Source organism: Hylobates moloch, unplaced genomic scaffold (genome assembly GCF_009828535.3).
Source record: "Hylobates moloch isolate HMO894 unplaced genomic scaffold, HMol_V3 SCAFFOLD_2, whole genome shotgun sequence".
NCBI classification, from domain to species: Eukaryota; Metazoa; Chordata; class Mammalia; order Primates; family Hylobatidae; genus Hylobates; species Hylobates moloch.
The window spans coordinates 153,967,077-153,980,886 of NW_026652277.1; the positions used below are offsets into that span (position 1 = coordinate 153,967,077).

Here is a 13,810-nt window from a genome sequence, read left to right on the forward strand (position 1 = left end):
TGTCCTGATTTTCAGCTCAGGAAAATGTGGTTACCATAGATACCTCTTTTAAAAAGGGGCTGGGGGTTGAGTGAATAGGGAAATCCTATGGATGCTAAACCAGCACACCAATAATAAAGAGAAAGGGAAGGTGATTATAAAACAATCCTTAGTACATAGATCTTTCTCTGCCTTTGTTCCACATCTGCCAGCTCGTAGAGATTGAGGGTTGGGAAGTGGGGTGGCAGGGACAGATCAGGCTAAACCGGAAAAATCCAAAGAGATAAACAGAACTTGGTGGATGCTACAGGCTCTAGCCCGAGACAACGATTTTTCCAGTGGGTCTTAAGTAATGCAGCTATTTCCTCTGTCCTTATTCCTCTCTGACCAAAATATTCCCCTCTTTTTCCTGCCTCAATCCAAAATGAGAATTTTCTGAGATCTACTCTCAGGCTTAGATCTGATTTTTCTTTTTAAGTAATTTATATCTACCCAAGTGGAACTAGGGCTTAATATCTCCTCCCCAACTCCACGCTTCCCTCTCTCTACCAAATTCTACATTTTAAAAGGAAGGTATTAGCCAGGCGAGGTGACTCATGCCTATAATCCCAGAATTTTGGGAGGCTGAGGCGAGCAAATCCCTTGAGGCCAGGAATTCGAGACCAGCCTGGACAAGGCAAAACCCTATCTCCACAAAAAATACAAAAAAATAAAATTAGCTGGGTGTGGTGGCATGTGCCTGTAGTCCCAGCTACTCAGGAGGCTGAGGCAGGAGGATCACCTGAGCCCAAAGGGTCAAGGCTGCAGTGAGCCATGGTCACGCCACTGCACTCCAGCCTGGGCGACAGGGTGAGACCCCATCTCTTAAAATATTAATTAAAACAAAAAAAGGTATTAAATCAAATGAATCTCTAATTGGTGAAATCTATAGAAGGCTAAAGAGAAAGAGGTTTTCCTTCAATCCTTGTCTACTCTGAGGCTACCATTCCTCCCTACTACCCCTTCCTCCCCCCAGCCCCCCACCATCCCACCATCCCTCCAGGAGGACAACAGCCCAGCAACGTCAGCTCATCCCTTGAGGAGGATGAGGTTGGCAGAACACACTGATGGAACAGGTTTCCAAATCTGATAATGTGGAAGCCTTCCTTAATTTGAAAAACTGCCTCTTGGTGTCTATTCAGACTTTAAAATCAGTTTCCTACCTAGCATAAGAAGTCTTTATATCTGAAAGTATAAATACAGATATAGTGCCAGGGTCACTTAAGAAAATGAAGCTTCTCTTTTTTTTGAGTTGGATTTTAAAATGTTGGATTTGTAACTTTTTTATACTGAGATAAACTTGATAAATATTCACACCTTGAACTTTAGAATAGTATAATTTTGCAAACTGTCTTTTTAGATACCTAATATCTCATCTCTTTGAAGGTGAATGATATTAGAAATTAAATATGGAGATTGTGGAGGAGGTAAAGAAAATTCAAAAACAGCAAGCAAAACATGAAATCCTCATCTGCTGACACCCTGTACAACCTTACCAAAATTCCAAATCCAAGACATCGAGTCACTGGTTTAACTTTCCCCCTCCAGTTCAGGCTCTCTACTATGATCTCACAACACTTAAATCATATTTCACCTAAGATGAGACAATGCAGAAATGTACAATAACACTGTGTGTTGCTGCATCCCTCTTCCATCTCTATGGCGTTCTCAAAGGCCAACCGTCTGCTGTTTGTCCAACAAAAAGATAATCAAATCTATCCTTGTAATTCACACGCCTATAAACATACAGGAGTAGCTGTTGGAAATGTTTGTTAGGCTGAAAAACATATGCCTTTCTCCCCACAGCTACACGTCAAGGAAATACAGTAAAACCTCAATAAGTTTGTGATGACTCTAACAGTTCTTAGACTGAAAGTTATCTTTTCATAATAAACAAGTCATGTCTATTATGAAAAGCACATTAACGCAGCAAAACACGATTAGAAAGCAACAAATCTTAAATATGTAAGAGAACAGACACGCAAACAAAGAAGTCTCATATCAAACAATCTTATCTAGCCATTAAAGCGGGACTTTCATACAGGTAAAAATCTGTATTGAAAATGAGTGAACTTTATTTAAACTTAGTTATTTAACATAACTGAAAACAAGACAGAACTGTAAAATGATCATCTTGAAAAAGAGATCCCATAGGGTAAGGGTATGAATTAAGCAGCTGATGTAAATTCGTGAGGTGTCCTTTTCTGGTGTCATTTGCCCTCTCCATCCCTTCTCCGCCTGCCTAATCTTTAGCGACAGCACACACTTTTTTCTTTTCTATTTATTTTACATTTTTTACTTATATGTCTTTCTCCTTCTGCAGGTAATAGCCAGTATTCACTGGGAGTTTACTATGTGCCAAGAGTTTTCTAAGCATTGTACATACATTAAGTCATTTAATTGTCATAACAACCCTACGAGTTTAGTATTCTCTTTAGCGTCTTTTTACAAATGAGGAAACTGAGGCACAAAGCCATTCAGGGACAAGACCAAAGTGACACATCTTATGCTCCTAGGCTGAGGGTAGCCACCATTATCTTGCTTGCCCTTCTGACCCCGGAGCTGGATATTTTTATGAGGCTGAAAACATTTGCCATTTCTCCCCACAGGTACACAGCAAGGAAATACAATAAAATCTAAGTAAGGCCGGGCACAGGGCTCAGGCCTGTAATCCCAGCACTTTGGGAGGCCCAGGCGGGCGGATCGCTTGAGGTCAGGAGTTCGAGACCAGCCTGGCCAACATGGGGAAACCCCATCTCTACTAAAGATACAAAAATTAGCCGGGCATGGTGGGTCCCCAGTCATGCTTGGGAGGGAGAAAGGAGCGGGTTTCAGCACCCTGTGATGCTGAGCCTTGCCTTGCCTGTTCTAGGTTTCATGAGCTACATCGTGGAGCCGCTCTTCCGGGAATGGGCCCATTTCACGGGTAACAGCACCCTGTCAGAGAACATGCTGGGCCACCTCGCACACAACAAGGCCCAGTGGAAGAGCCTGTTGCCCAGGCAGCACAGAAGCAGGGGCAGCAGTGGCAGCGGGCCTGACCACGACCACGCAGGCCAAGGGACTGAGAGCGAGGAGCAGGAAGGCGACAGCCCCTAGGGGCCGGCCCAGCTTAGACGCGGAGAGGACGCTCTCCTCCGGCAGGGCCCCCAGAGGGCAGAAGCAGCGTGGAGGGGCCCTCACCCAGCAGCCCAGCCACTTTCTGAGTGTTGTCCTGGGGGCTCTTTGGAACGCCACCTTCCTCCCACTTACCTGCCTCCCATCCTTTTCGCAAATGTACAGAAGCCATTTGTCACCTCAGCATTCGCTGCCGAAATGAGCAACTCCATTCAGTAACGTGGGAGCTGATCCCACCGGCAGGCTCTCCCTGCTCCAGGAGAAGACTAGGAGGAAGAATGAGGTGCTCCTGCCGTGTCCGCCGTGGCCCCGGGTCGCACCGGAACAGGCAGCAGTTCTTAAGTCCGGAGCGTTTGAGCGTTTGCCATCTGACTGCTGATCTGCGTGACAGAAACACCAGCATATTTGCAACGCCAAGGATATTGGTCTTAAGTGCAAGAGCACAAATGAGAGTGTGAGAGAAAGTACCTTCTATTTTAATAATAATTATTATAAAAATAATAAATCTTTTTAACTTTTCTATTTTATGCACTAGACAATGGATCTGCAACTTTGAACTAAGATCATTCAATGTACCCAAACTTGAACAGGGGGTTCATTGTTTTGCTATTGACTTTATTATGCCACTTTGGGGCAGAGACTTGGCATCTTCTCAGTTTAAGAAACCACGTTTCCTATCCAGCCCGAAGGGAAGGTGCTGTACAGTTCATTCCTTTGCACCATTAGCCAATCTGTATTTTATGGATTCTGTGACATGTTTATATTCACCCATGTACATTTTCTGTAAATACCAAACGCTACTGATTCCCATGCCAAAATACATGAGTATTATGGGATTGCTACCTGTATAAACAATGGCACTGTGAACAGAATACTGTTAGTTTTAATACAAGAGAATGCATTTGTAAATATGGTATAGAGTTTATTAATATACTATTGTTTGCAGATAAAGGCCTTAACTTTAAACATCTTTCATCTTCTGAAAGCTGCCCGACTTAAATCCTCATAGATGTCTTTCTCAACTGCCTTCCCATGTTCGTCTGTATGTTTTCCAGCTAAAGTCACAAACCAAAACTGAATAAAGTCTTTGAGGAAACATTTTGGAAACTTCACATGCATTCCGCTTGAGACCATAGTGTTTAATCTATGGCACCAAGCATCGTTTCCTCAGATTAATGAGACCCTTCAACAAGCCTGAATCAGTCACTTTTCAACACAGCGATGTTTTAACAAGCCAGCTGCTAAGCTTGTGTTTATGTGACTCTTGTTACAGAACATGGTGGTGCGTCAGCCTCATAGGAGACATAGCAGGTCTCGAAAACCTTCTATGACCCTGTCATCTAACCATCAGGGAATTCCCTGCTCCCATGCCACACATTTGTCTATTATGGCTACAGTACCAAAGTACTTTTGGTGTTTGGTTGGTGTGCATTTCTTTAGTGTCAATAGTAACTGGATTTTTCTTTTTCCTTAATCTCATGTGAACAACTACCCAATGTTTAGCTGAAGTTCATATTATTTAAGTAAAGAAAATATTTCAGTTTTATAACAGACTTTACCTTCCTGGCAGGTCATTGTAGTTAATTATGTCTCTAGCTTGGAGTGTCACCTTGGAATTTCGTTGCCATTTTTTCTGCAGACACCTGGCCGTAAAATCAGTTTGTTACAGCATTCTTCTCTAGGCTGCTAAACGCTGTGCATTGAACCTTTTCTTTAGAAGTTTCAGCGTAACTAATGTTAGATGAAAATTGTTGATGCCCCTTTCTTTTTACCTTAAACAATGTGGTAGTGGGAGAATGACTGTTTCTGCCACTATCAACCTGATCCTCATGCTGATAGGAAATGAGTGCTAGCTGTCATTCTAAGTGCAACTGTTTTGGAGATTTTTCTCCTAACATACAAAGGAAATACTGATTGGCCTATAATAAGTTCCTATAGAGAGACTGAGGCTTGCAGAATTAAGGTTCAGGGGAAATTTTGGAAAGTTCGTTGTATTTTCATTGAACTAGGAGAGATTATCAGATGGTGCTAAAGAAAGTGTGAAGATCTTATGAAACAGGTGGATGGTAAGTTGAAATTATTGACGTGGATAAGAAGGGAGGTTGTGGAAAGTTAACACTAGCTTTGTATTTTTTTTTTTTTCTGTAAAACTGTGAACTGATATATTTTTCTTTATCACTTTAGTATTCTGCAGTTCTCAGCTTGGTAAGGCCCCAGAAGAGAGTATGTCAGATGTATTCCTATTTCCAAACCTATCTTACTTTGGTTTGATGGTACAGATAGGGCTTTTGAACAGTCTATTTTTAATGTATATGAGGTCAAATCGAGGAAGGCAATTGCTGGGGATAAGAAAAGTAGAGGTAGGAAAGAAGATACTGTTTTAGCTAATGGGGTTTCTGCCTTGGGACTAAAAAATGGCTTTGTTTAAATTATAATTATATAATAACTTAAATAAATGAGATTGGAGGTGTTCTTAGTAGTTGCGAGTTGATAGGGCAAAAGTGTTTATATTACAATTAGGTCTTGAAGAAGAGCTCACAGAGAAAAAACTACCAAATATCCAATGGGTAAGCCCATGATGTAGCCACTAGTACAATAAAAATCTGAAGTAAAATGAGGCATAAACTTGATGCAGCTGCCTCCCTCATTCAACTGGAGAGTTCTTGAGTTCCTCATTTGTTGGTAAAAAGAAAAAGAATGTGAAAATGCCTCTTTTTTTTCTTGCCTATTATTGGCTCTCTTGCAATATTTCAATAGGAGTCCAATTACTAGTTAAAACACAGTGGTCGGGCATGGTGGCTCACACCGGTAATCCCAGCACTTTGGGAGGCCAAGGTGGGCAGATCACAAGGTCAGGAGATCGAGACCATTCTGGCCAACATGGTGAAACCCCATCGCTACTAAAAATATAAAAATTAGCTGGGCATGGCAGTACGTGACTGCAATCCCAGCTACTCAGGAAGCTGAGGCAGGAGAATCGCTTGAATCTGGGAGGTGGAGGTTGTAGTGAGCTGAGATCGCGCCACTGCACTCCAGCCTGGCGACAGAGCTAGAATCCGTCTCAAAAAAAAAAAAAAAAAAAAAAACCCACAGCTATTGGATCATCCGCAGACTTTTTTCTTTGCAATCTTGTTCTCCTTGTTCATGGACCAACAATAGTTGACTCGCCAAGTTTAATTCTTTCATTGCTTGAGAAGAAAGGAATCAAAGGACTGTGTGTAGTAAGCTGATGGTAAAGTTAAGATTAAATTAAGACAGAGAGAATACATATCACTGCCAGGCCTGATAGGAAAAACCTGCTCTTCCTTTTAATAACAGTGATGATAACAGGATGTTATTTATGAAACCCTGACCTACCCATAACTCCCTGCTAGGCTAAGTAAAAACCAGGCTTTTTCTTCCTGCTTATGGCTCCCCACAAAGGGACTTGCAGTGTGTCCTGCAACTTTGTCTTCAGATAGTGCTTCCTACTAAACTAGGACTTGTTTTGTAATCTTTTCTCGTGTTGAATCAGATCTGCCTACTTATTTAGGTTTGGTTATGAGCTTGTATCTGACTGTATTTCTCATGCTTTGTTCTTTTAAACAAATCCTTTAAACTGTGTCATTTTGTATACACATGTGAGATTTGAAAAAAAAAAAACCACCTTGTGAGTTTTGCTCAAAATGTGGCCTAAGTAGCCATTGGCATGTCTAGATGAACAACTAAAAATAAAGATAATTTCTTTAAAATATCACAAGATGAAAATATCCTAATTCTCACCAGGTAACACGTTACCAGTCAACGAATTGGATTCAATAAAAGGATCCCACTGCTCAGGAGAGGAAACATTCAAGGAAAGAACACAGATGCAAACATGGTCCACCTGACTCATTCCACTTTGGGGGCTACAGAAACGCCCATGTCCATGAAGGTATCACTTGCTCGTTAGTGCCAAGTTAGGGAAACAGGGCCACCATTCAGCTTTACATTTCCCCAGAGTCCTGGTATTTTTCTGACTCATATTTGTCAAACTCATATATGAATGAGAATGAGGTACAATGTTTTAAGTTGCAAAAACATAGCCAACTCAGTGCAAGAATTATTTGTGAGAAATATGGTCTCACATTTCAGGATTACAGGCCATGAAGAACAATAGAACAGTTCAGGCAGAACTGTTCTATTCTAAATCTGGTATGCTAAATCCATCTGGAAATAGAGAAGAAAAAGAACACTGCCAATGTTTCCAACGTTTTCTTGTATCTTTATGTATTCTCCCATATTCATTTTATTAAGATTTGTATTCAGAATCCCTCTGATTCCTTAATGACTCCCATGTTTGAATGCAAAGCTACTTTTTCATTTGTGGATGTTCTATATCGCAAAGCTAATATCAAAAGAGATGCCCCACTAGTATTTCATGTAAAGGTCAGACATGGTTTTCAAATGTACACGGGAACCTAGCTGAAACACTGTCAAACAGGCCAAGCCTACATGAGCAGTTAGATTTCAATTAAAGAAATACTGATTGAGGAGCTACTATGTGCCAGATGTTGTGCTAGATATTGGGATTTAAAAAGACCCAGTCCCTCCAGGAGCATTCAGACTTGTGCCAGAGACTGGTGTTACCGGTGAACACTTCTTAGAGAATTTGTGAAACACCTATGATTGCTCAAATGCAGCTAAAGCTCCCTCCTGGCATACAACACAATAGAAAGCAGATACACTTCCAACACAGAAATGGATCCCAATCCTAGTTCTGTCACTAACTTATCCTCTGACTAGAGAGAAGTTAACTAAAACTGCTATAAAATTATTTCAAGACAGCTGGGTGTGGTGGCTCATACCTGTAATCCCAGCACTTTGGGAGGCCAAGGTGAGGTGGGGGTGGATCATGGGGTCAGGAGTTCGAGACCAGCCTGGCCAAAATGGTGAAACCCCATCTCTACTAAAAATACAAAATTATCCAGGCGTGGTGGTGGGCTCCTGTAATCCCAGCTACGTAGGAGGCTGAGGCAGGAGAATCACTTGAATCTGGGAGGCGGAGGTTGCAGTGAGCCAAGTTTGCACCACTCTGCCTGGGCGACAGAGCAAGACTCTGTCTCCAGAAAAAAAAAAAAAAAAAAAAAAAAAATTATTTCAAGACAATATTTTTTATAGTATTGTTGTGGCAATTAAAAGAGTTTGCATACAAAAAGGCACCAAAAATTCTCTCTGGTACGTGGTAGATGCTCAATAGATACAGATTCTCCCTTAAATTACAAACAACTTGCCAAATAGCCGTTCTTGCATGAATAAGAATGGGGAGAGTTTACAGTGGAGAAAATACGCTAAAGAGTTGGTGGTTTCACATTAGGAAGTCAAACTTCTAATTAAGCCAGAGAGATTATTAGAAAAAAAAATTATAGCTGATAATGGTTTGAAAACGTTAAGATTGACTTGTCTTAGTCATCTAAGCAATGATGCATCATTGATTCCGTTGCCTGAAATTCAAATTCTCATATTAAAAGTGCTGATATAATCTTTAGTATTTTCTTTCCTTTTAAGGAAGCAATGCAGTAGGGTTTTAAAAACATTGTCAGGGCACGGTGCCTCACATCTGTAATTCTAGCACTTTGGGAGGCTGAGGCAAGAGGATTGCTTGAGTCCAGGAATCTGAGAACTGCCTGGGCAACACAGACCCCCATCTCTACAAAAAAATTTTAAAAATAATACATAAATTAAAGTGTAGGCTTTGGACTGGGTACAGTGGCTTACCCCTGTATCTTAGCACTTTGGCAGGCCAAGGTGGGAGGATCAGTTGAGGCCAAGAGTTCAAGACCAGCATGAGCAACACAGCAAGACCCCTGTCTCTACGAAAAGTAAAAAGTAATCAAAAAAAAAAAAAAATGTGGGCTTTGGAGTCAGACCAGAATTTAAATCCCTCATTATCATTAACTACCTAACCCCAGGCAATTTATTTAATCTCTCTGAGCCTCCATCTCTTCATGTATAAAATGATAGCAACATCAACCTCCTGGGTGGTCATGAAGGTGAAATTAAATAACATACATAAAATATATAGCATAATTTCTAGCAAAAAGGAAGTACTCAAAAAATGTAAATTCCTACATCACTTAAGGAAAAAATATCTACGAAGTGGAAGTTAGGATGCATCTTCACTTTCTGTAGATTGTGCCAATTTTTGTGCAAATGAAAACAAGTTGCATTAAGAGAGACTGAGAGTGACTATATCTACAGGTGGCCAGGTCGGTCATAAAAATAATCCTTGTATTATGGACAAAAAAAAAAAAAAACCACTATTTTAAAATGTGATTAAAGAAAAAAGACAGTGACCCAGAGGTGCTAAGGATACACTGATAAGACCAAGGACAAATAAGGGACTATTTCTTACAGTTTTAAAGTAAATATTCCTCAGCTCAGCCAGGGAGAACTAGTCCATCTGGTTAATCTAAGACTTTCCTGGAGTGGACAAGAATACAACCCTGGCTAGACAGAAGCATTAGTTAAATAAGCAAAACTTGATAACCTGTCAAGTTTTCATGAAGTCCACTCAAATCCTACAATTCCTATCCATCAAGGTTCCTGGTAGCCCTTTCCCTTGTCACCTCTTCATCAGATCCTTTCTGGCCACTGACAATAGAGGCTGAAGACTCCTGGGAAGTCTCTGCAAATAGATGGCCCTGGGCAACATAGAAGACCCCATCTCTCCTAAACATTTTAGAAAATTAGCCAGGCATACTGGAGCACAGCAGTGGTCCCAGCTACTTGGGAGGCTGAGGTGGGAGAATCGCTTGAGACCAGGAGTACAAGGCTGCGGTAATCTATGATTGTGCCACTGCACTCCAGCCTGGGTGACAAGACTTTGTCTCAAAAATTTATTTAATTTTAAATTTAAAACTCAATTCTAAACTAACATTTTCCAAGTTGCATAAAAATGTATATGCCCAAAGATGTTTGTTAAGTGTTCCCTGAAAAAAAAAAAAAACGGATTCGTAGCCAAAGAATTATGAGAAACGATGAATTAAATACATAGGTTTTGCTCAAAGATATTTGTTAAGTGTTCTCTGGGGAAAAAAATGGCTTCATAGTCAAAGAATTTTGAGAAACAATGGATTAAATGCATAGGTTTTGCTCCTGTCTGCTTCCCAGAACTCTCAAGTGCTAATGGACATCTTCAACAAGGTGATACAGATGACATTGTCTGGATCTAGTTTTGATTTCTTATCACAAAAGTCTTCCTTAACTATTCCAACTCAGGATGATCTACCATTTTATCATTAGTGATTGTTAGCTGTTTTGTATTATCATTAATGATGTATGTGTATGTGTTCTGCCCAATTTGAGGTATAATTTGGCATGGTGGTTAACTTGCCTGAGTTTGTGGCTTGACTTTACCACTTAGTAAGTATCTGACCTTGGGAGAGTTTTCAAACTTTCTGTGCCTCAGTTTCTTCATCTGTAAAATGGTGATAAAAATATGACCTATTTCATAAGGGTTTTGAAGATTAAGTGTTCAGGCATGGAAAGCCCTTTGAATGATGCCTGCCACAGAGAAATCACTAAGTATTAGCAGCAAAAACCATCATCTTCTCCCTTCATCCCCCTCTTGACTTGTAAGCTCTTTGATAACAGGAATAACTACCCTTTTAAAAACTATTCTTGGCCGGGCACAGTGGCTCATGCCTGTAATCCCAGCACTTTGGGAGGCTGAGGTGGGTGGATCATGAGGTCAGGAGTTCAAGACCAGCCTGACCAAGCTGGTGAAACCCCAACTCTACTAAAAATACAAAAATTAGCCAGGCATGGTGGTGGGCACCTGTAATCCCAGCTACTCAGGAGGCTAAGGCAGGAGAATCGCTTGAACCCAGGAGGCAGAGGTTCCAGTGAGCTGAGACCACACCACTGCATTCTAGCCTGGGTGACAGAGCAAAACTCCGTCTCAAAAATCAAACAAAAAAACTATTCTCCATAGCGTAGCACAGGAGGTACTGAATAAATACGTCTTAAATGAAAGAACATATTTTTGACTGGCAAATTGGAAATCATATCAGATTATGTTAACATTTAAATCCAAACAAGTAAACTCCAATTGTAACAATAAATGTCCCAATAATTTGAATGCAGATGCTGTTTTTTCAGGTCCACAGTTGCTATCTGGTAGACCTTTAGCGTTCTGAAGAACATAGTTTAGGAAAACAATAGTTTTTCTCCTCTCAGTTTATGAGCATACTCTTCTGAGTGGTGACAGTAGAAATAATTTCTCTGAAGGACTTGATATCCAAAGATCTCTAGGTTTTTCTCTATCCGACTGGAAAAGAAACCTACAGAAACACCACTAAATTGCTTTCTTTGTGGGACAAATATGAGTCTATTGTAATGCACAATCCAAGAGAAGACAGAGACAAATCCCATTGCTCATCTTTAAAAAAGAACAGGGAATGGCAGATGAGTCTCTTATTTTATCCTTGTTAAAAGCACTTCAGATTACATATAACCTACTCCTACTCTTCTTCCCAGTAAGCAATTATATGTGCATTTTTTAAGTTGTCAGCAAAGTAAGTCTAATGGACCAAAATGTATGATCAGTTTTGGGGATTATTTATTTCTTCCTTCTTCCCACTGCTATAATTTACTTTGAGCCTTTTTTTCTTTTTTAACACGAGAGTCAGACTTTACATTTCAATGAATTCATTTCCTCAGAAACATCTGTCTCAGTCCACATTTAAAAAAAAAACATATATGAAAACAAAAGACCTATAGTGTTATAGAATACCATAAGTGAGAATTATACTCTATCAGTTTTCAAGCATTAACCTTACTGAGATGGAGACAACAAAAAGTTCTGATCTTTCAATACTTGAGTTATGTAACGTGTTCTGAAATATTTCTGAGATGCCTCTACTGACTTTAGTTATTAAAAATGTGTTATTTTAGAAATAGCTTATCAAAAAATACCTTTTGGCATCTGGAGCTTTATCTTAAACTCTAATTGGAAGGTTGAGATTTTTTTCTCTTATCAGTGTGGGCTTTTTTGTTGTTTGTTTGAGACAGAGTCTCGCTCTGTTGCCCAGGCTGGAGTGCAGTGGTGCAATCTCGGTTCACTGCAACCTCCTCCTCCCGGGTTCAAGTGATTCTCATGCCTCAGCCTCCTGAGTAGCTGGGATTAGGATTACAGGAACATGCCACCATGCCCAGCTAATTTTTGTATTTTTAGTAGAGACGAGGTTTTACCATATTAGCCAGGCTGGTCTCAAACTCTTGACCTCAGGTGATCCGGTCTCCTAAAGTGCTGGGATTACAGACCCGAGCCATCATGCCCAGCCTCCATGTTTTTTTAGTAGTAGGTTTCCAGTTCTCAAGTATGATTTAGTGAATGTTCAGCCCCACCACCAACCTGCAGAAATGTCAGGCAGCCAGGCACAGGCCCTATCCCCACAGTGATTGTCTGATCACGGCACAGACTGAAGTCCCCAGGCACCAGTGTCAGCCTGTGAGGAGGACGGGATGAGAAGAGCCTTCAACAGGGTGGGCAGGCCACAGTGCAAGGGCTGCATTCCAGGACCTCATTCTGCTGAGAGTTGGGGTATGTACAAGTGTCACTGAGAAAGGCCTAGGATTGTGGAGGGAGGTGGGTAACCTGACTTGAATATCTAAAAGGTATGTGACATGTCAATAAAGTTTCATTTGGGCTAGCAAGCAAACCAGAGGCAATTAACTAGACATCATTGTTTCTTCTTTGTATAGTCAGAGCTAAGTGTTCTAGGAACACTTAAACATTTTTGTACATATTATTGGTAAAGGCTCTGACCAGATGTCAAGGATATTGGCAAACTTTGTCCATACAAATCAGGTGGCTTGTAAGAAGTGTTCACTGAGGCTTAATTTTATTTCAGAAACAACGGCATTACTGCCTAGTTTACAATTTATAGTGAGCATTAGAGCTGATGTTATGTGTTCCTTGTACTGTATTGACACTTGTGAATAGCAGGCATTGGCCAGAAACAACGCTGGTGCCATCTATGTTCCATTTGCTGCAAGAGATTACTCAACTCTTATTCTAACTCAAATGAGACTGTCAACGAAGATAGGAGGCATGGAGGAGAACTGACAGGAATAAGCTTATATTGATTCTGTATCCTGTGAGGGAAAATAAGCATTTAAGGAAGAATAACCAAGATGAATCAAATTACTCACCGAGTATGAGTTTCCTAGGGCTGCCCTAACAGACTACCAGAGTGGCTTCAAACACAAAAATGTATTCTCTCACAGTTCTGGAGGCTGGAAGTCTGAAATCAAGGTATCAGCAGGTCTCTGAGCTCTCTAAAGCTACCAGGGAAGAGTCCTTCCCTTCCTTCTTCTAGCTCCCAGAGGTCACCAGAAATCCATGCCGGTCCTTGAGTGGTAGCAGCATAACTCCAACCTTTGCCCCCATCTTCACAGGCCTTCATCCCCATGGGTCTGTCTTCCCTTCTTATATGGACACAAGCCAGGGACTAGGGCCCACCCGAATCCCATATGGATTCATCTTAACTAATTACATCTGCAAAGACTATTGCCAAGTAAGGTCATATTCTGAGGTTCTGGATAGACACGAACTATAGGGGGCAGTATTCAGCTGAGGACACCTAGACACTCCTCACTCACTCACCCAATGCTTTACCTCCTACCCATCCCCAGTATACACACACACACA

The 13,810-nt window shown here is 40.9% G+C and overlaps 1 protein-coding gene across 2 annotated transcripts in view; it reads left to right on the forward strand.

Annotated features, from left to right (window-relative positions):
* Positions 1 to 6,871, forward strand: part of PDE7B (phosphodiesterase 7B) — a 344,587-nt gene extending 337,716 nt beyond the window's left edge. Inside the window, exon 13 of one of the 2 annotated variants that reach the window (XM_032159684.2) lies at positions 2,891 to 6,871. In XM_032159684.2, the coding sequence (XP_032015575.1) occupies positions 2,891 to 3,117 (227 nt within the window). In that variant the 3' untranslated portion in view covers positions 3,118 to 6,871. The remainder of the gene's footprint in view (positions 1 to 2,890) is intronic. The other variant, XM_032159674.2, reaches the window with a different exon arrangement.
* The last annotated feature ends 6,939 nt before the right edge of the window (positions 6,872 to 13,810 follow it).